Genomic DNA, 22171 nt, shown 5'->3' with positions numbered 1-22171 from the left:
CATTCCAAATGGCTTAAGTCATAAGGATTACCTCATGTAATGAGGAGTCCAAAGACAGAGTGGTTCAGTCACATCATCAAAGGTTTGGCTTCTTCCCATCTTTCCACTCTGCCATCTTCACTAGGAAGGCTTTTGCCCTCTGCCTTGTCTTCCTCTGAGTACAAGATACCTGCAGCCACAACTCTGGAGAGAAGCCATTACTTCGATAGCGGACAGCCTCTAGGGTGGCCCTCATGAGCCCCCAGCTCTTGGGGTCATCCCTTGTGTGATGTGGAACCTGGTTCTTGCTTCTCACCAATGGCATATGGCAAAAGTGATGGACTTGCTGTGATGACACACATGTGCTCATGTTACATACAACTGTAACATCCAGGTCACCAGGAGACTCTCTCTCCCTTGCTGGCTTTGGTGAAGTGGCTTCCATGCTGTCAGCTGCCACATGGAGAGAGCCACATGTCAGGGAGCTGGGTGTGGCTTCTGCTCAGCAGCCAGGGTGACACTGAGGTCCTCAGTCTGGCAGCCTGCAAGTAACTGCAGCCCACAGCCATTCAAGACTGGAAGTGAACCCTTCCCCAGTCAAGCCTCCGATGAGACTGCAGTGCTGGTTGACCCTGGGATTCCATCTTTGGGAGACCCTGAAGCAGAGGACCCAGCTAAACTGTCCCTGGACTCCTCACCCCCAGAAATTGTAAGATTCAAAAACTGGTGTTATTTTAAGGCGTTAAGTTTGTGGCAATATGGTTACACAGTAATAGATAATGAATTGAACTTCCTTGAATGATTTTCTTCTTTTTTTTTGAGATGGGGTCTTGCTCTGTCACCCAGGCTGGAGTGCAGTGGTACAATCTCTGCTCACTGTAGCCTTCACCTCCTGGACTCAAGTGATCCTCCCTCCTCAGCCTCCCAAGTAGCAGGGACCACAGATGTGCACCACCATGCCCAGCTAATTTTTTTTTTTCCATATTTTTGGTGAGATGGGGTTTTGCCATGTTGCCCAGGCCGCAAGTATTTTTTTTTCAAGAAGCCTTCCAGTCATCTTTCTGGGATTATATCATGTGCTCATTCTTAATCTAGCTACTGGAAAAGGGAATAGAATTACCGAATTTGGCATAAACTAATCAAGGTTTACTTCTGAAAAAAATACATAGGGAAAATAGTTAAGTGTTACTATGACAAATAGGCAAATCCAAAACTTACACATTTACAAGACAACTGCCTGGTCACTTTAAATAGCCAATGTCATTAAAAAAGTGCACTGGACTGTTCTGAATTTTTTAACACTAAAATATTTTTTAAAAGGCACCTAACAACCAAATGCAATGTGTGAAACTTGATTGAATCTTGGTTCAAAAACTATTTCAGGAACAAATGGGGAAATCTGAACATGGACTAGATAATTAATATTAAGGAGCTATTTTAAGTTTTCTTGGTTGAGACAGAGTATTATAGCTATGTGAGAGAACATCCTTATGTTTTAGAAGATATATACTAAAGTATTTAGGACTAAGGCATTATGACTTCAACAACTTATTTTTGAATTGTTTAGCCAAAAACTATTTATACACACACACACACACACACACACACACACACACACACACAAAAGCAAATATGGAAAAATGTTAAATGTTAATTGAATCTAAATGGTGGCTATGGCTGACAGTTGTACTATTTTTTTTCAACCTTTCTAACATTTTTTGTCATAGAAATCTGGACACAGACTCACCTCCTTGGGCTGGTAACTTGGTCTATAGATTCAGTGCAATTCCTATGAAAATCCCAGCAAGTTACTAGTGGACATCAACAAATTGATTCTAGGGTGGGCGCAGTGGCTCACACCTGTAATCCCAGCACCGTGGGAGGCTGAGGCAGGAGGATCACTTGAACTTGAGTTTGAGACCAGCCTGGGAAACATAGTGAGACCTTGTCTACTAAAAATAAAAAATTAGCCAGGTGTGGTGGCATGCACCTGTAGTCCCAGCTACTTGGGAGGTTGAAGTGGGAGGATCGCTTAAGCCCAGGAGGTTGAGGTCTCAGTGAGCTATGGTCATGACACTGCACTCCAGCTTGGGTGACAGAGCAAAACCCTATCTCTTTAAAAAATTTAAAAAAGGGACCGGGCGCGGTGGCTCACGCCTGTAATCCCAGCACTTTGGGAGGCCGAGGTGGGTGGATCACGAGGTCAAGAGATCAAGACCATCCCGGTCAACATGGTGAAACCTCATCTCTACTAAAAATACAAAAAATTAGCTGGGCATGGTGGCACGTGCCTGTAATCCCAGCTACTCAGGAGGCTGAGGCAGGAGAATTGCCTGAACCCAGGAGGCGGAGGTTGCGGTGAGCCGAGATCGCGCCATTGCACTCCAGCCTGGGTAACAAGAGCGAAACTCTGTCTCAAAAAAAAAAAAAGATGATGACCACCTACTTCATAGGGCTGCCTGGCAGTTTTAGGCTCACTAAATCACCATGTGCTTTTGTGTGGTAACTGACCTAAAGCCTCTGGTGTAGAATTAGTCGGGGAGCTGGTGTTCTTTCATTCACTTCATTTGTTTGTTTTCCAGGGTCACGCCAGCTCTCCAAAGATCTCTCAGCCAGGAGGACAGAAACAAATACCCACTTCACTGCATAGCCCCTGAACCTGATGGGGTGTGACCTGCTGGGCAGGGCTCAATTCAGCTACCCCAATAAGTAAACAGTGCAGAGGGAAAGACGAACATTCTAGGCTTTCCAAAAGCAATTTTCATGTGTGGTTATCAGAAAATCCGTATTCACTATCCTGGTGGAAGGAAGCAGAGATACAAATAAACCCAGCATTTATATTTGCCTGGGGATAAATTATATGACACTGCAGGGTGGGGAGCAGATTTTCTTTCTGGATTACTTTCTGCACAGGCAGCCATTAAATTTTTTTTTTTTTGATGGGTTTTCACCATGATGGCCAGGCTGGTCTTGAACTCCTGACCTCAGGTGATCCACCCACCTTGGCCACCCAAAGTGCTAGGGTTACAGACGTGAGCCACCACACCCAGCATGCAGCTATTAAAATTTATAGCAGTCCCTGAGTGCACATCAGCTCAGGGCCTGGAAGCCAGCCTGGAGGCTGGGGGAGTTCATGGTTTGAGGGCATAGCACTAATGAGGAAACAGGAAAGTCCACTTTTGATTTTCATTTGTCAAGAAGTGAGAAGGGTTTGTTACTTTCATTTGTCAAGTGTGTGAGAAGGGTTTGTTACTTTCTCCAAGGCCCTCCTCATGGTGAGCTGGCAACCACAAGGTAGTGACTTCCATAGCAGGCCCTCGAAGGGGAATGGACAGCAGGCAGCCCCACGGACCTGCAGGATTCTTGAGCTGCCCACGACAGCCAGCGCGTCACGCCCTCATCTAGAAACTTCAGCCTGGTGTTTATGACTTAGCAGTAAAAACTCGACTGGTGGTCTGTGGATAAACAAAGCTGGCGTCCCTTCCCTTGCACAGTGGCAATGTTCTGTAGCAAGGGGTTCAGTGCTGGAGCCATTCATTTGTCTTGGGAAACTGTCGTGGGGTAGGACAGCCATTTCTTCAGGCTTCCTGACCCCAGGCTAGCCTCATATCCGCCCAGGGTGAGCTGCCATGCCTGGCCGGGAGGAGGTGTTCTTAACGCGTGGGATGTGTGCACTGCCTCCCGCTACGTCTCCCCAGTGTTTTCATCTGCAGGTTGAGCCTGGAGTTCCAGTTTCACAGCAACTTGGATAACCAGGACATTTGTCATAGAAATAGGAGGCACCTACTCTATGTCCATCGGCGTGGGCAGACAGAGTTCAGTGATTTTTCTTTTCTCAGACAGCTTGCAGCATGGCTGGGAAAATAAAACACACCAGTCTCTATAAGATTTAATTTATTTAAATCACGTAAGATTATTCAAAGCCATAGGCATGACTATGTCTCTGCAGAATCAAGATTTTTTTGCGTGGAGAATATCTCATGGAGATTTGAAATGCATCGCCTCTCCGGAGCAGCCAGGATTGATTCTGCCTAGGAGGAAGTTTCTGATAAGGGTCAGGATGGCGTCCTTTCCTGCCTCCATGAGTTGTCACCTTCCGCTATGTCGGGGGTGGGTCACTTGCTTAAGATGCTGTAAGGAGCACCCCAAATGCTGGCTTCCAACCATAGCTTGCCCGCTGCAGGGCTCACCAGCCTTGCACTGAGGTCAGCACCTCCGTCACTCTCCATTTTGTCCTTTCCCCATGAAATCGTGGCTTTTCATGTAGGCCAAATGCTGTGACATCAATATGGAGTCACAAAAGCAGCTCGTCTGCCGCCTGCTGAAGCTGAGAGGCAGCAGTGGGGTTGGGTGAGTCAGAGGGGAGGGTGGGCTCCTGGGCGCTGCCCGTGGGCCTCAGTCCTCCGCCTCCACTCACGCTGGCTCGTGTGACCAGACGGGTTTTCTCTTCTGGAGGAAGGCCGTGATGCCCTCCTGCCCGTCTCGCAGGGCCAGGTTGTCCACCATGGCCTGGGAGGTAAGGTAGTAAGCCATCTCCAGGTCCTGGGGCAGCTGCTTGTAGAAGGTGGCTTTGCCTAGGGACACCACCGGGCGGCTCAGTGACGCGATCTTCCTTGCGATCCGCATGGTCTCCTCCTGCAGCTGCGCCTCAGGCACCACTTTGCTAAGCAGCCCGTGCAGCAGGGCCTCCTGGGCAGAAATGGGCTCCCCGGTAAAGAGCATCTCCAAGGCCACCTATGGGGAGACATGGGAGGTCACTGAGGTGCTCCCCTGTGACCCGCCCCTGCCACCTGAGTCCTGCCTCAGCCCAATGACCTGCTTCCTCAAATACCACGTCATCCGCCAGCCCCAACTCCTGCCAGGGAGGAGACAGGGTCTTTCCAAGAGTGAAGAAACCACACCAGCCCTGGGGAGCAGTGACTATCCCATGTTCTCTTGCCCCTGCACAGATCTGGTCACTGAGCCCTGCCACAGCTGGGGATTTTGTCTACCTCTTTTGAGAGCCAAGCACAGGATGGCAGCCAAATCAGACGGGTGCCCCACAGACACGCTTCCAGCACCTCTCAGAACACACACCCACCGGGGCGCTTCCCACAAGAAGCACTCATGGGCGCCACTTTGACCTGATTCAAAGGGCAGCCCCCAGTCTCCCAGAGAAGCAGGGATTTACAGACAATGCCTTCAGGGACCAGATGTAGAGCCCAGCATGGTTTTAACTCACCAATCGGCAAGATGTGGCAAGGAGAGGATGCTGTCTCCCCTCCTACAACCCACCCCTGAGGTTCCAAGGCTGGCGAAGAGCGGGGTGGGGGTGGGGATCCAGCTTCCTCCCTCTTTAACATCTGCACCAGTTTGAGCAGCAGGCTTTAACCATCTTTCCAGCTTGGAAATCCCACTGTTCTCATTAGCTGATTAGGAAATCAGAGTCTGCCTGCTTTAGGAAAATGACTGCTCTGGGAGGAAGAGCTTCTCATTTCCCACGTGCTCTCCAGTGAGGCCGGCTGCTTGAGGCATTGGCTCTGGGTCTGAGCAAGGCCAGCTCTGCCTGGAAACAGAACAGCTGCACCAGGCAGGGTGTTTTATAGGGTGCAGGGAAGATGCATTATTTAAATCATGCCCAAGGAGAGAAACTCTTTACAAATGAGGAACATTATTCCTGCCCAGGCTCAGTCTGGATTGAACACGCGGGCTTGATTCCATCATTTCTGCCCCAGTCTCCAGCACAGCCAAGCAGGTCCCTGTGGTGGCCAGTAGAGGGCACTGGTGACCCACACATGTCATCTTAGCCAGCATAAGACAGGCGCCAACTTCCTGTTCAGGCCAGTTTGCAAAGTACCTGCTAGCTTCCCTGTGGATGCAGGAGGGACACGCACGCACTGCCCCAAAATACTCGATGGGCCTGTGCCTGGATGTCCTTGGATGGGTTCACATGCGCGCAATCGGCAAAGACAATGGGCAGGTGGTTTGGGTCAGGTTTATTCAATTGTTACGAATCCAGTGTTTTCTCCTAAAGCAGGCCCACACAATTAGATCTGCAAATCCAGAAACCTAGCAAAGGCCTGAAGTTACAAAAGACTTTTCCTCCTACAAAATTCCCTTTATCAGTACTGTGATTTCTGCTTTTCAGTGTTGACCCCAAGCCATGTTCCTGATTCATGGCTTCAAGTAGCCCAGCATTAATGAGCCCAGCAAGCAAGGACTTGTTGACACAACTCCGAACTGCTTTCAGACAGCTGATTAGAAAAAACTGGGGAGTCTCCAGTCGAGTGATTCAGAGGCCTTCTGGGGGCCAGAACATGAGAACAGAGACCAGGAACCTTAGTAGGGCCAGTTGGAGATTTTTTGCCCCATTTTCTGAGAAGGTCCGTCCTTGGGAGGTAAAAGCTACTTTGGTTCATCTAACTGGGTGAATATGAAACAGGGTTTCTGAGGAATGGGCTTCCTTGGAACCTAAGGCCTGTTTTTGCCATATTTCCCCCTCTTCTCAGAAATATTAATTTTTATCAATTTAAAACTTGATAAATATGGTCTAGCATTAAGTTTCTAGGAATCAAATCTAATAAGCCTTGATTTCAAAAGTTTAAGAGAGAATGGGTTCTTACCCTGACAGTAGGGCTGACTTCAAGGTTTCAAATGCTTACTGTAGAATATTCCAGCATGTCAGGTGTTAAAGAGGACAAGCAGCTGTCAGCACAGGTGTCTTTTATGACAAAGGCCTTGTGATTTGATTTGCAATTATAAGATAGTTTATGAATAAACTCAGACAATCAATTTGTAATACACAAAGTAGAGTCTTAAGAAATATTTACTGAATGGGCCGGGTGTGGTGGTTCACGCCTGTAATCCCAGCACTTTGGGAGGCCGAGGCAGGTGGATCACTTAAAGTCAAGAGTTTGAGACCAGCCTGGCCAACATAGTGAAACCTCGTCTCTACTAAAAATACAAAATTAGCCAGGCGTGGTGGCACACGCCTGTAATCCCAGCTACTATAAAGGCTGAGGCAGGAGAACTGCCTGAACGTTGAAGTGAGCCGAGATTGCCCCACTATACTCCAGCCTGGGTGACAGAGCAAGGCTCTGTCTCAAAAAGAAAAAAAAGAGAAATATTTACTGAATGAGTTTAAGGTAAATGTCTATCTTGACAGAGTCGAAAACATCCCCTTAGTCTGAAGACACTTTGGCCAGCTGTCACCTACTGCAGTGCAGAGTCCCCTCCCAGCCCATTGTCCAAAGTGTGTGTGTTCACAGGTATCTGTCTTCAGGATTTCCCCACAAACACACATTTCTGCAAAAACCAACAAAGAGGCACTGCAAAAGAAGGGAATACTGCCCCAAGCTTCTTGGTCCTGCTACTGGATTTCCCTTGGCTCTTATTTCTCTTGTCTTAGGCATGTGAGCAACTGCTAATTTTCAGAGTTGATACTAAAATAGATAACATACTTTAGAAAGCAATTTCGCTACTTGGTGTGGTCTAAGACTCTGCCCCCTTCTTTACAGATTTCCAACTGAGAACAAGGATGCACTTTTTCTGCAACAAGACCAGTTGGTTTACACGTAAGGGAGGTTTAGTAAATATTATTTTATGCTGTTATAGGAAGGAAGAAAGCTTTGTGACAGAAACAGACTTCACTGTAGTTAGCAAAACCACTTTGCAACACGACTCTTCTTGGGCAGATTCAACAAACCACGCATAGGAGATTCATGTTCCTGAAATGCAACTATTGTAAGCCCAACACACTCCAAAAATCACCTACTCTCAATCCGTTCTGGAACAAGACAGATTGTTGACAAAGAGTGAGCCAGCGACGCTACTATCCCAGGCTCTTGATACTGGCATTTTGTCAGCATGCTATTCTATCTCACGGGCAACCATTCAGTGCAACAAAACTGAGTCTCAATTGTATTTCAAATAAGATTACAAAAATACGTGCCTTTAGGAAGACAAACAAAACCAACTGGCAAACCTACCCAGTGGTACTGATGGTACGCATGATGGAAATGCAGTGATTTCACAAATTGACGCCCGGCGTCAGAAGCTACAGAGGAACAGGCAGGTGGTCGGCTCTTCCCTCTCTGCCATTAGAGGGAACATCACGGCCCATCTAGCTAGAGGCTCTGGGCAGAATGTCCTGATATAAAAGGCACTTTTAACAAGAGGATCTTTAATCATTACACGCATCAGAGGAGGAACTCCGGAGAAGACTAGGAGGCAGAGGTGGGTGGGGGAGTGACATTACCTTTCTAGGCACTGCTCTTGCCAAGGCGACCCCAGGGGTGGAACAGAAGAGCCCGATGTTCACCCCAGGAGTGGTAAAAGAGGACTTGTCACTCGCCACGGCAATGTCGCAGCTGGCAACCAGTTGACAGCCGGCAGCCGTGGCCAGGCCGTTGACCATGGCAATGACAGGGACAGGGTGGTTCCGGATGAGCATCATGACCTGCAGGACAAACACACCCACTTCACTTCCACCCAGGGGGAGGCACGACATTAATGCCTTTTTGTTTTTTGTTTTTTGTTTTTTTTTTTAGACACAGTCTCACTCTGTTGCCCTTGATGGAGTGCAGTGGCAAAATCTTGGCTCACTGCAACCTCCTCCTCCCGGGTTCAAGCGTTCCTCCTGCCTCAGCCTCTCGAGTAGCTGGGACTACAGGCACGGGCCACCACACCCAGCTAAATTTATTTTTGTATTTTTAGTAAAGATGAGGTTCTACTATGTTAGCTAGGCTGGTCTGGAACTCCTGACCTCAAGTAATCTACCCGCCCTGGCTTCCCAAATTGCTTGGATTACAGGCATGAGCCACTGAGCTTGGCCAACGCCTATCATTTTATATGACTCCCCTGTTTGCAGAGCACTTTTCATATGTGTGAGTTCATCAGATTCTATGGAAAAAGGGCAAAAAAAGGCACAGAAAGCACTAACTCCTATTACATATCTGCTCTGAACTAGGCTGTGTAATTTGGTCTTTCCAAGAATCCCACAGGGACAGAGAGCCCTTTTCTACAACAAGGACGTTAGCCTGGGGGGGGCTGCTGCAGGGTCTGTGGCCCCAAGCCCAGCATTTGAGTGGGGACAGACCCCCACCTGCCTTCCTGGCAAACGTGCTGAAGAACAGTGTGGATTTTTATCTCTGGGGAACAAAACAAACCCTTCGCAAACAGTTCTGTTCTCACCGTGCCTGTGCAAGGCTCTAGTGTTAAAAGTCTGAGGCTGGTATTTGGTGCTTCCTGGAAAAATTAAGGTGGAAAAGGGCCTTGAAGGCAGTTTTCTTAGTAATTACTTCTCAAATTACCACCATGAAGACTCTCTCAATCCTATTAAAATGGGTGCCAGGAGGACCCTGCTCTCATCAAAATTAACAAAATTCCTAAAATAGAGCCACTGGCACAGAGAGGAGAGACAAAAATGTGCCGAAGTGACCCCCCAACCGATAAATTTCCAGAACTTATTTTTGCAGCTTATGTTTTCATAACTTAAATTTCTAAATTGCTGCTCTTTGAACCTTGGCAGGGAGAGAGAGAGAGGATGGGAATGAAATTTGGGTTACTTTCCCCAAGGCAGGTATTCAAAGAAAAATGACGTTCATCGATTTCAAGATTTTGTCTAAGAAACTTATCTTTCATACCCATAAACATTTGATATTTGTTAGCTTTCTTCTAAAATAACCAATTATATATTTAAGGCTATGGTATCATATCATATAGTAGGCTTTTTGACTTTTTCTGGGGGGAGGGGTCTCCTTTTGAGAATCTGATAAATGCTAATGACATTTATCTTCCCTAGGGTAAAGGAGGAAATGCATCCTCCTCAGAAAAACGCAGGTGGGCAGATCACCTGAGGTCAGGAGTTTGAGACAGCCTGGCCAACATGATGAAACCCTGTCTCTACTTAAAAAAAAAAACAAAAAAGAAAAATTAGCTGGGCGTGGTGGCACATGCCTGTAATCCCAGCTACTTGGAAGGCTGAGGCAGGAGAACCGCTTGAACTTGGGAAGTGGAGGTTGCAGGAGATAATGCCATTGCACTCCAGCCTGGGTGGCAGAGCAAGACGATGTCTAAAAAAAAAAAAAGAAGAAGAAGAATGCACAGATAAGTAAATACCTGTGCACAACACTGCTCATGGATTTAGGGGGTTCTAAGGCAAGGCTGGGGATGAGCTAGTGAGAGCACTCATTACTAGTCAACTGGAATGAATAACAAGGCGAAGAACTCCCAAGAACTTCTAAAGTCTTGCTGCAAAGAAAAGATTTTGTTGGAGGGTGGGGGGCCTCGGGGAGGGATATCAGGGGCTGGGGTGATAGGGGAGGGATACATTAGGAGAAATACTTAATGTAGATGACAGGGTGATGGATACAGCAAACCACCAAGGCACGTGTATACCTATGTAACAAACCTGCATGTTCTGCACATGTACCCTGGAACTTAAAGTCTAATAATAATAATAAAGATTACTATCTGGAATACACACACACACACACACACACACACACACACACACACACACACAAGTAAATAAATAAATAAAATATTTTCTTTCAGTTGTGAGTGTGGTTGCTCCACCCAGGGAACTGAAGTTACTGATGAAAAGCCAACTGACTAGGATTAGAGTTGAACAATCTACCTGTCCTGTCCACCATCATGTGAATGGCTAGGATTTCATAAAACTTTGCAGAAAAATAGGTAATACAGTATATATTCAGCATTAAAAACATATATAATTATTATTTTTTTTGAAACAGACACTTGCTCTGTCACCCAAGCTGGAGTGCAGTGGCATGATCTCAGCTCACTGCAACCTCTGCCTCCTGGCTTCAAGCAATTCTCCTGCCTCAGTCTCCCAAGTAGCTGGGATTACAAGTGTGTGCCACCACACCCGGCTAATTTTTTTTTGTATTTTTAGGAGAGACAGAGTTTCACCATGTTAACCAGGTTGGTCTGACATTCCTGACCTCAAGTGATCCACCCATCTTGGCCTCCCAAAGTGCTGGGATTACAGACGTGAGCCACCGTGCCAGCCTAAAAATGCATACATTCACTTTTGATCTAGGAATTCTACTTCTAATAGATAATCTGAAATAGGTATAAAGCTCTATGCCAAAGATGCTCGCCAAATCATTATTTTATAATAATAAATAACTATAAATACTATAAACATACAAAATAAATAAATGGCAATGGAAACTAAACTACATCCATCGACTAGAATGCTGTATTCTCACTAAAATGAACATTTCCAAGAGAAACACCAGCATGGCAGTCTGGAGCTTATGCAGTGGTCTGAAACCAGGCTGCCAGGGTTTGACGCCCAGTCTGTCACTCACTGCCTAATCCTGGACAAGTCATTTAACCCCTCAGTTTTCACATCTGTATAATGGGCATGATAATAGCACCAACCTTATAGAACATGACAGTTATACAAATTAACATATCTAAAGTACTTAAAATATGACCTGACATATAGTAAGCATTCAGTGCATAATCAAATAATTCTATACTGTAATCATATCTACATATGATTATTTAGAAAAACAGGGACACATGGAAAAATGATCTAAAAGAAAATATAGCAAAATATTAATTATAGTTCTCTCCGGGTGGTATGATTATGGTATGACATCAGTAATCTTTTATTTTTCTAGACTTTCGAAACCATTTATAAGTACTTATTACTTTCATGATTAAGACTATTTTAGGCTGGGCATGGTGGCTCACACCTGTAATCCCCGCATTTTGGGAGGCCGAGCTGGGTGGATCATTTGAGGTCAGGAGTTCGAGACCAGCATGGCCAACATGGTGAAACCCCATCTCTACTAAAAAAAAAAAAAAAAAGAAAAGAAAAGAAAAGAAAAATTAGCTGGATGTGGTGGCGCATGCCTGCCTGTAGTCCCAGCTACGCGAGAGGCTGAGGCAGGAAAATTTCTTGAACCCAGGCTGGAGTGCAGGGAGCCGAGATTGCACCACTGCACCCCTGCCTGGGCGACAGAGTGAGACCCTGTCTCAAGATATTTTAAATATAAAGTTAGAGAGAAGTTCAGAAAAGACAAGGGGAACTTAAATAATCCACAAGCTAGGATAATCAAACACTTGCTAGTCAAGAACTGATTATACCTATTTGGCCTTCCTGAATTATGTACTGTTTTGGATCTGCTGACTCGAAAATGTGACATAAATTGAACTCTGCCCTAACCTCCTTTAACATCATCACTAAGGGTTTCATTTTATTTCCTAAAGCAAGAAACCTTGTCCCATTGTCATTTGATTGACAGGCTGTGAGAGGAAATAGCAGAATCTTCTCCTGAACTAGAGTTTCCATCTCCAAACTTCAACAGGATATATGTAGAGGGACCAGGAAGAAGTCTTTAACATGAGCACCATGGAAGGTCATTTTCACCCTTCCGGAGTCAAGTTCTTCTCATTCTCATTCTACTCATTCTCAGTTTGCCCTATTCCTGGTTTGTACATAATTAACTATCATGCAGTACTTGTGGTCTGTAACAAATTGGTACAGTTTTTAGATGCTCAGCTAGTTCAGATACCTCTGTCTTCCTTTCTAAAATCAAATTTTCTCATGAGTGAACTGAACAATGAAATATCTAGCTCATTCTGTTCCAATCTGCCTGTTGATTACACTTTGAAATAGAAATCTTGCACAAGTTCATGGTGCTCATCTTTATCCAAGACAATGTGATTTTCTTAGAAATGCTTTAAAGAAATCAATACACCTTCAGTCCTGTTTTACTACTTTAGGGCTAGGCCCTGTTTATGCACTGAGTCTTTTTCAGGGAGTCAGAGGCACCCAAGGGTTAGGGGCTTCCAAGAAGTCTGGGCTTTATCCTCTGAAGAAGCCCTGGCTCCCTGGCTGCCCTGTTTAGATCCCAGTTCATGAAGTTACCAGAGCAGAGTGATAAAAACAGATCTTCAGGGAGGATAAAGGGCTTTACTGGTTCTCTTTGACACTTTCCAACTTTAGCCAAATATACTGGGTATTGGTAGAAAAAACTTTTAAAGCACCAAGTCTTGGCGAACCCAAGAATGGAATGTTACATAAACATCATTAATGTAGGAAACAAAAGACCCAGGTCTTGGCTCTAACTTGCTCCCACTTCCCCGTGAAGCTTCATGTAAATTGCTTTTCCTGTTTGTTCTTCCACAGAGTGAGAAAACTATAACCTGATCTCTCTACGGGTTTCTGGAAGGCCGAGGAAAACAAATGGGGATGTCTTAATCATCTTCCCATTCACTTTCCTGTTCCTCACTTCTGTCTTGTCTGCATAGTAGGTAACATTAAATATCTGTGAAATCATTAATGACCAAATACATGAATGAATAAGTCAATAAATGAATAGAAAATTAGGTAAAACTATCTTAGAAGCAGGTTATGAAACTAGTATATGTGTTGTTTCCCAAATAAATTTTTACTTTCAGTTTGACAGAAACAGTTTTTTCTTCTGTTTCCCTCAATGCCTTGCAGGTATTATAATATGTGCTCAATAAATAGTCACTAGATGAACAATGTATTATTACTTAAAGCTGTATTCTCTATTCAAGTTTTCGTTATTCAAGGGGTTGACTTCATGCATTTATCAATCATTCAAACTTTTTGTACCTCGTCTTCCTCTGTGGCTGTTGGTATTTTTCCTCCTTAATATGGTGACAGAGGCAGAAAAGAAGCAAAAATGAAAAAGTTAATTTTCCTAGCTGGAGGTGGTGATTATAAAGGTTGGTTGAAAGAAGCGTTTGAAAATAATTTTAAAAACCATAATTGTTATTCCATGTATGAATGTTCTTTCTCATTTAATAGTTGTTTTAGTTTAAAACATTTCAACTATCATAATCCTGGGTTCTTCCTCTCTAAACACATACATTTTCACCTTTTTCCTCTTACTCCAGCCTGCTACACCAAGACACACTCCCACAGTGCTAGACGTGGCAACTATGAGTACCACCCCATATTCCACTTTCTTTGGTACAAAACAAAATCGATAGCAAATTACGGTCACTTCTTAAAGTCTAAACTAGGCCATGCACGGTGGCTCACACCTGTAATCCCAGCACTTTGGGAGGCAAGGCAGGAGGATCACCTGAGGTCAGGGGTTTGAGACCAGCCTGGCCAACATGGTGAAACCCTGTCTCTACTAAAAATACAAAAATCAGTCAGGCATGTAGTCCCAGCTACTGGAGAGGCTGAGGCAGGAAAATTGCCTGAACCCGGGAGGCGGAGGTTGCAGTGAGCCAAGATCGTACCACTGCACTCCAGCCTGGACAACACAGGGAGACTCTGCCTCCAAAAAAAAAAAAGTCTAAACCAAGTAATTGCTTGGATGAAGGATCTGATGACCAAACAGTTTCCAGTAGCTCTGGGTGGTGGGTCCCATGAATAAAATCTTTCCCATAAGCTAGAAGGCGAACTCAACATTTAATATAATGATCATTTGCAAGTTTGCACTGTTGACCGTCGTCCTGGCTTACCTCGGCACAGGTCTGAAATACTTCGGCGTGGTAATCACGGCCTTGCTCCTCTGTCAGTTCCTTTAAATCATGCCCAGAAGAAAACACAGGGCCCTCAGCTGCAAATGTTTCCAATTGAGAAAAGAAGAGAAAACGATGTAAACAGCCAGAGTTGGGCAGTTAGTTCCCTTCCTTGTCTACTGACTTCTGCAAACTTTCCCTTAGGGCAAGTTAATGGCCTAATTTTGAGAAGAGTAATTCTAGTTTGCTTCAAAAGTTCCAGCCAGAATTTTGTGATGAAAGATGCAAGGTGAGGCATCTGTGTCCTTAAAGTCCTTGATGGAAAATGATGGAAATATATAATTACATAAGGAGAAGGTATTTTATACAGAGCTTTCATTTGGGGATTTGGTCTGGCCTGAGTGTATTGAGTCACACAAGCTCATCCAAATCCCCCATGCTGAAGGCAGTGTCCGTGTCATTTCCTCTACAAGTGGTGGCCAGCCATCGTGGCTGAACTGGGAAGGTGAGGGTGGGAAGAGATCTCAGAAGCCTTCTGGTCTTTATTTTACAGATGAGGGATCAGAGGATGTGGCTGCTCTCACTGCTGTCATCAACAATGAAACGTCATCCTACTGATGAGCTGGTAACATTTTCTCATACTTCCCTTTTGCTGTTGTTGTTTGAGACAGAGTCTTGCTCTGTTGCCCAGGCCGGAGAGCAGTGGCACAATCTCGGCTCACTGCAACCTCCACCTCCCAGGTTCAAGCAATTCTTGTGCCTCAGCCTCCCGAGTAGCTGGGATTACAGGCACCTGCCACCACGCCTGTCTAATTTTTGTATTTTTAGTAGAGACGGGGTTTCGCCATGTTGGCCAGGCTGGTGTCCAACTCTTGGCCTGAAGTGGTCCGCCCGCCTTGGCCTCCCAAAGTGCTGGGATTACAGGCATAAGCCACCATTCCTGGTTATTGTAGTTATCTTGACTGATAGGCAATATTATTGTCTTTTTACAAGTGAGGTAACTGTGTAGTTGTTATAGTGAAAACAAAAAAAAAAGAAGTTATAGTGAGACTCTGTCTCTGAAAAAGAAAACCTTAAAAGTTAGCCAGGCTCAGCAGTGGCAGTGTTGCTTGAGGCTAGGAGTTCGAGGCCAGCCTGGGCAACAGAGCAAGAGCTCATCTCCACAAAAAAGAAAAACTTAGCTGAGTGTAGTGGCACACATCTATAGTCCCAGTTACTCAGGAGACTGAGCTGGGAGATCACTTAAGCCCAGAAATTTGAGGCTGCGGTGAGCTATAATCATACAACTGCACTCCAGCCTGGGCAACAGAGCAAGACTATGTGTCAAAAAAAAAAAAAAAAAAAAAAGAAGTTACTGCCTTTGCTGTATCCAGGAAACATCCCACATGGCTGCTGGACTATACTGGTTCTAATTTCTTTTCTCTTCACCATATAAAACAGTTGAACAGTTTTGATTAACCATGGATAAGATGGTAACATTCTGAATTTCAGCCTCTAAAAACACTGATGGCTAATTTGCCAAACAAACAAAGCATCACAAAGCATCATCGTCATATTTTTTGTGCATGCTTTAAAATGCTAGGATTACCATTATTTATACCAGTCTCACCATCACAAAAAGATATAATTCTGTAAAAATTCTTTTTGGAACAAGCAGACAAATGAGCAGAATATGGCATCCTTTCCAGCACCATTAAAGAAGACACTGCAGGTCTGAAAGCTTGGTAAGAACAGAAAAACCAGTCAAATGCCCCAAAGAGTTAGTGGTTAAAACCATTTTATAAGGTCCATGAAGAAATCGATTCTCTGATTTTGAGGGGAAGACCAGCATTAGCCAAGTACAGAAATGTTTTAGTATCTGACAAAAAGGAAAAGACATATTTTCACTGAACAGTCACCTTTGCTATAAATTCTGCAGTTAATAGTGTTAGGACTAACGCAGCAACCTCACAGGTGTTTTCCATAATTAATATTCTTGTAAAGGAGCTTCAGAACAATTCTCCAGTTAAGTGAAGGGATGCCCCCAGTTAACCAAAGACTCTCAAGAAAGCTCTTCGAGGTGCTGCAGAATACTAAGGACAGATATCAGACACATACCTGAGATGATAATGACTTTCAGATCATTGCTCTCAGCGTCATGAAGAATGTCACTTCGGAGAGACTTCAGCATTGCAAGTGACAATGCGTTCCTCTTCTTGGGATTGCTCAAGACAATGTTCCTGTGAAGAACATTTTACAATCACCAGGTCACGCACGAGTCAAAACAAGTGAGGACCCCTGTGATTCCTGTCTAATTTAGGAGCTATTTTTAAACACAAGAAAAGAGAACCATTGGGGCTTAGTGCCAATTTAGAGGGTCTGTCAACTTTCTGGAGTTACAGCCAAGTCAAAACAAGAAAAAGGTGACCTGAAATACAGGCTGGGTTTCCTCCCTCTTCCCTTGATTTGTTTCTCTTTTTCTCCACGTTTGCTGTCAGAAACACGACTGCCACCTCCACAGAGAGAGTAAAGCACAGAGGTTCCAAAATCAACACCACCCAGAGAGGCTGCAAGCTTAGCAGGACAGCAGCAGGAGCCAGAGAAATCTGACAAACGGTGGCTACCTTCCACAGCTCTTTCATTGTTCCTTAGAAAAAGGTTAGGAAAGAAGCCCAGAATGAAAATAACGCCCCAGAACTCGGCTCACTGCAACCTCCATCACCCGGGTTCAAGCCATTCTCCTGCCTTAGCCTCCCCAGGAGCTGGGACTGTAGGCATGCGCCATCATGCCCAGCTAATTTTGTATTTTTAGTAGAGATGAGATTTTGCATGTTGGCTACACTGGTCTTGAACTCCTGACCTCAGGTAATCGCGACTCAGTCTCCCAAAGTGTTGGGATTACAGGCATTAGTCACCGTGCCTGACCCAACTTTTTATATTTAATTTTTGTGGGTACATATAGTAGGTGTATATATATTTATGGGGTACATGGGATGTTTTGATACAGGCATTCAATGTGCAATACACTTCATGGAAGATGGGGTATCCATCCCCTCAAGCATTTATCCTTTGTGGATAACAAAGGAAAAATTGACAACCCAATGATACTCTTTTAGTTAGTTTCAAATGTACAATTAAATTATTATTGACTATAGTCACACTGTTGTGCTATCAAATTCTAGGCCTTATTCATTCATTCTATTTTTCTGTACCCAGTTCATCTTTTATTTTTTTTGAGACCAAGTTTTACTCTTGTTGCCCAGGCTGGAGTGCAGTGGCGTGATCTAGGCTTATGCAACCTCCGCCTCCTGGGTTCGAGTGATTCTCCTGCCTCTGCCTCCCAAGTAGCTGAGATTACAGGTGTGCACCATCACACCCAGTTAATTTTTGTATTTTTAGTAGAGCTGAGGTTTCACCATGTTTTGCCAGGCTGGTCTCAAACTCCTGACCTCAGGTGATCCACCTGCCTCGGCCTCCTAAAGTGCTGGGATTACAGGTGTGAGCTACTGTGCCTGGGCTCGTCTTTTTTTTTTTTTTTTTATAGTGGCATTCTGTACGTCTACAAAACAATTTGTGTTGTCTGAGAATGGGATGATCCATGAAGAATAAAAGTACAAGCAATACGGCAAGAGGGCTCTTCCGACATAACCTCTCACAAAAAGCTGGCATCCAAAGGGCTTCCTCGCTCTTTTAAGGCATCCCACATGCTGAATAAAATAACCTGTATTGTCATCTTGCTGCCGGTACCCAGAAAGGTCTTATTTTTGGCTGTTATAAGAAGTGGGCAAAGAGCCTAACACCAGATTGTTATTATATATTTTATATGTTTCCTATCAGTTTTCACCTACGTGTTTCCTGCCTTCCTCATTCTTTTTTGAATCTGATATTCCTCCCATGGCACAGCCAACTTGGATCCTCTGTAAGCAGCATTCTAGGTCATGGTATTCTGGAAAACAACTTTTGATGACTGAATTTATTTCAATAATAAGCACTTTCTTTGGAATACCATTTCAAGGTTGCCGCAGTCTTCGGGTGCCTGTGCTATTCATCTTGTTTCTTATAAACATTGTTCTCTTCTAAGCACAAAAACTGCTTGGGCTGATTTGCTGATAGACTTCAAAACTTCTATTTGGTGGGTGTGGTGGGAGAACTGCTTATAAACCTCGCAATCAAATAATGAGGGTGCTGCTTGTAGCAAATATAAAAAGCTGCCATCCCATCAGTGACATTTGCTTAAACGAAATGCTAAGGTCTCAGGCAAAATTGTATAAAAAGATTCCAGCTCCTGAGGCCCTTATGCGCTGCGGAATCTGTTCATGTGTCCTGTTAGCTGTATGGCTCCTACATGAGCCACACTGAGAGTGCTCCAAAGCAGAGTTCACTCTCCAACCCAGAGTAACCAGGCTCAGCTCCTCCTGCTCAAGCCAAGCTCTTCCCACCAATCATCTCCTAATGGCCAGATCCAAATCTACTAGCCATCTCCATCACTTCCTCCTTCTGGAAACAGATTTCTTCTCTCCTGGTTGTTCTGTACTTCTCTGGCCTGTCCTTCTTAACTTCTTTAGTGGGCTACTAGCCCTCTGTTAACACTTGAATGCCAGCCATCCTGAGTTCTGTCCTCTGCACCCTTTCCAGGCAAGTTCACTGATGCCTTGACATCAATGGCCGCATCTGTGCTGAGCTCCAGGTCCATGCGTTCATCCCGATGCCTACTGGACTTCTCCATCTAAGTGTCCTTGGGCATCTCCTCCCATTCCCAACTTGCTCCTTTCCTCTCTTCCTTATCTCAGCACTGCCATTTAGTTGCCCGAATCAGAAAAAAAGTCATTCTAAGTTTCTGTCCCTTCCCAATTCAACTGGCATCAAAGCCTGTGAATAATACCTTCTAAACAATCTCATCACTGAACCCTCCCAATGGCCATCTTGGTTCAAAATATGTGAGGCCTCGCACCGAGAGCTTCACCAATATCACCTATCTGAAGAGGGAACCTCTTTAAGAATGAGGTCATAGGCCGGGGCGGAGTGGCTCATGCTTGTAATCCCAGCACTTTGGGAGGCCGAGGCAGGTGGATCACAAGGTCAGGAGATCGAGATCATCCTGGCCAATATGGTAAAACCCCATCGCAACTAAAAGACAAAAAATTAGCCGAGCGTGGTGGCTCATGCCTGTAGTCCCAGCTAGCTGGGAGGCTGAGGCAGGGAAAGCACTTGAACCCAGGAGGCAGAAGTTGCAGTGAGCTGAGATTGTGCCACTGCACTCCAGACTGGCAACAGAGCAAGACTCGGTCTCAAAAAAAAAAAAAAAGAATGAGGTCACCAAGACCTCAAAAAAGAATGAGGGCATGTGGTAAGTGTCAAGGTAACAGATGGTCCCTATAAATGCCCCCATGAGCTGTCTGAAGATCACTGTTGTAAACCACGAGAAGGTCCCTAAGGCAAGGGACTGTCATGTTCTCACCCAGAGGAACCTCAATATCTGTTGACCTCAAGACAAAAAACAGCATTTCTGTTTTTCACAGCCAATTCCACCCACTGCGGTGGAATGACATCACATCGTTTTTTCACCGTCTCTTTTCAACAGAAGTGGTGAGTAGCAAAGGAATAGACACCACTCTGGGGCAGAGGGACCTCTCTGAACCCTGGTGATCTGACCTACTGGCCGTGTGGCCCTGAACAGGCTGTCACCTCTCTGAACTTGCTTCCTCACTAAAGTGGGCATACAATTGTCCACCTTGCAGGCCATTGTAAGAATTAGGGATCATGGATGCAGAGAGTCCAGCACAGAGCAGGCCCTGGGTACATGACAGCAGCGCTGCTGGGAGGAGGAGCATGGAAAAGGGATGCTTGAAGAGTGACGGGTCACTCAAGTTCTTGCTCAAGTTCACCTGCTTTGCGGTGCTGCTTAAATGCTAGGTTAAGAAGCTTCCTTTCCCACTAAACAACCCCTAGCATTCATGCGAGTGTGTTTCGGTCATTTTCCTTGCCGATTCATGTTTAACTCTGGAGAACTCCACTGGCCTCCTTTTTGTCATCTGGCCACCATGCCCAGAACTCAGGCTTCCAATCAGCTGTGACCAGATTTACAGAAGCAGAATGGGCAAGAAAGCCTCGCCTGGGCCTGGCTCTGGCCTTCTGTGCTCCTGCAGACGATGAGCAAGGGGTCCTCAGTGAAGGGAACCATCCCCTTTCCAAACCCTGGGCCATTACCGACTCCCTGGAATTCCCTGCCCATGCCATGGGCACCCCAAGCCAAGAGCAGCTGTCTGTAGGGCATGAGGGGACAGACGATAGGGCATGCTGGAAGGGTGTCTGCAGATCTGTGCACCCAGGCCCTTGCAGAGCAGCGGAAAGGACAGGTGCAGAGGAGGGAAAGGGTGAGAGGAGGGTGGGGAGAAAAGGAACACGCTGAAACTGGGGCCGGCTCTCCACCCCTGCTGGGAACCACTCGGTTGTGTGAGGATTATCAGTTCACACGTGGCCTTCTAGGTCTTTTGGGGAAGGTTTATGTCTCAGGGTAGGAGAAGGCGTTTTATTTAACAGCTTGATTTAGAACTGAAACATGCTGTGCAAGCCTCCCTTTGCACCCTTGCCCGGGCCAGGCATGCACCAGCCTCAGGCCGGGATGGGGCAGGGCCCTCCACATTCATGACTCCATCGCCCGGTTTCCAGTTGGCGCAACAGCACATTTTTAAGGGTTTTGGGCCTGTAGCCATAAGGGCAGCGATCAGGACACTGTGTCCTTCGTTCTATTTACTGTCCCGCCCCCAGTAATGCACCTCTGGGTGAGGGCTAAGGAGCAGCTCGACGGAGCCCACGCACCCCTTGGAGCCAGGTCTGGGGCCCAGAGCCCTCCTCTCCAGGCCTCTCCTTAGGCCCAGCGGCTGGACGCCCGGTGACCCCGCGGGCGGTCCTGAGGGCTTCGGGACCCCGGGCAGTCCTGCCGACGGTCCTACAATCCCCCCGCGTGTCTCGCTGCCTAGCCCAGGGACGTAAACGGGGCTCCAACTCTCCGTGTCCTCCCGGGTCAATGGCGGCGCCCCGGCCCCGGCCCGGCCCCCCTCGAGAAGCCTCGCGCGGTCCGGGGCTGACCTGATCCCGTCCAGCTGCCGCGCGCTGGTGGGCCGCGGGTCTGACTCCCGCCGCCCCGCCCCGGCCAGGTCCTCGCTGCAGAAGCGGGCTGGGAGCTGGGCCCAGGGGCCGCGCCGGAGCCACAAGGGCCCCTTCGCCCCGAAGGCTCGTAAGACGGCGACCATGGCATCAAGGAATGCCTGAGGGGGCCGGACGCCGCAGGACCGCGCTGCCCAGCCGGCCGTAGGCGCTGGGCGCTCCCAGGGTGCTGCTGTGAGCCGGGACTGAATTCGACGGTGGCCGACACACGGACAGAGCAGCCTAACAGACCCAGGCTTCGCGGGGACGCCCCAGGCCAGGCCCCGCCCCACCACGCCCCGCCCTCATGATGCCCCGCCCGCCCCGCCCCCACTACGCCCCGCCCACCCCAGGCGCCCCGCCCCTACGACGCCTCACCCTCACGACGCCCCGCCCGCCCCCACGACGCCCCGCCCCTACGACGCCTCACCCTCACGACGCCCCGCCCGCCCCCACGACGCCCCGCCCACCCCACGACGCCCCGCCCCTACGACGCCTCACCCTCACGACGCCCCGCCCGCCCCCACGACGCCCCGCCCCGGCACGCCCCGCCCCCCAGGGTGAAAGGCGCGCGTTGAAAACCCGCAGGCCGGCTCCTGAG

At 46.7% G+C, this 22171-nt stretch overlaps 1 protein-coding gene across 1 annotated transcript; it reads right to left on the bottom strand.

Annotated features, from left to right (window-relative positions):
- Positions 1 to 3856: 3856 nt before the first annotated feature.
- On the bottom strand, positions 3857 to 21860 carry ECHDC3 (enoyl-CoA hydratase domain containing 3). The gene is made up of 5 exons (XM_064369078.1): positions 21514 to 21860; positions 16543 to 16664; positions 14446 to 14543; positions 8216 to 8416; positions 3857 to 4713 (listed from the first exon to the last, which is right to left on the bottom strand). Exons 1-5 carry the CDS (start codon positions 21675 to 21677, stop codon positions 4393 to 4395), a joined length of 906 nt encoding a protein of 301 aa, XP_064225148.1. The 5' UTR covers positions 21678 to 21860; the 3' UTR covers positions 3857 to 4392.
- Between the last annotated feature and the right edge of the window lie 311 nt (positions 21861 to 22171).

Source organism: Aotus nancymaae, unplaced genomic scaffold (assembly GCF_030222135.1).
Source record: "Aotus nancymaae isolate 86718 unplaced genomic scaffold, 86718_ANA_hifiasm-v0.15.2.pri h1tg000083l, whole genome shotgun sequence".
Taxonomy (NCBI): Eukaryota; Metazoa; Chordata; class Mammalia; order Primates; family Aotidae; genus Aotus; species Aotus nancymaae.
Note: the sequence above shows the minus strand (reverse complement) of the source record. Positions and strands in the feature narration are given on the sequence as shown.

Coding starts and splice junctions, on each gene's coding strand:
- ECHDC3 (XM_064369078.1), bottom strand. CDS start 21,677: ATGGTCGCCGTCTTACGAGCCTTCGGGGCGAAGGGGCCCTTGTGGCTC. Junction 14,544..16,542: donor GAAAGTCATTATCATCTCAG/GTATGTGTCTGA, acceptor AAACATTTGCAG/CTGAGGGCCCTGTGTTTTCT. Junction 8,417..14,445: donor TATTTCAGACCTGTGCCGAG/GTAAGCCAGGAC, acceptor TTTGTCCTGCAG/GTCATGATGCTCATCCGGAA.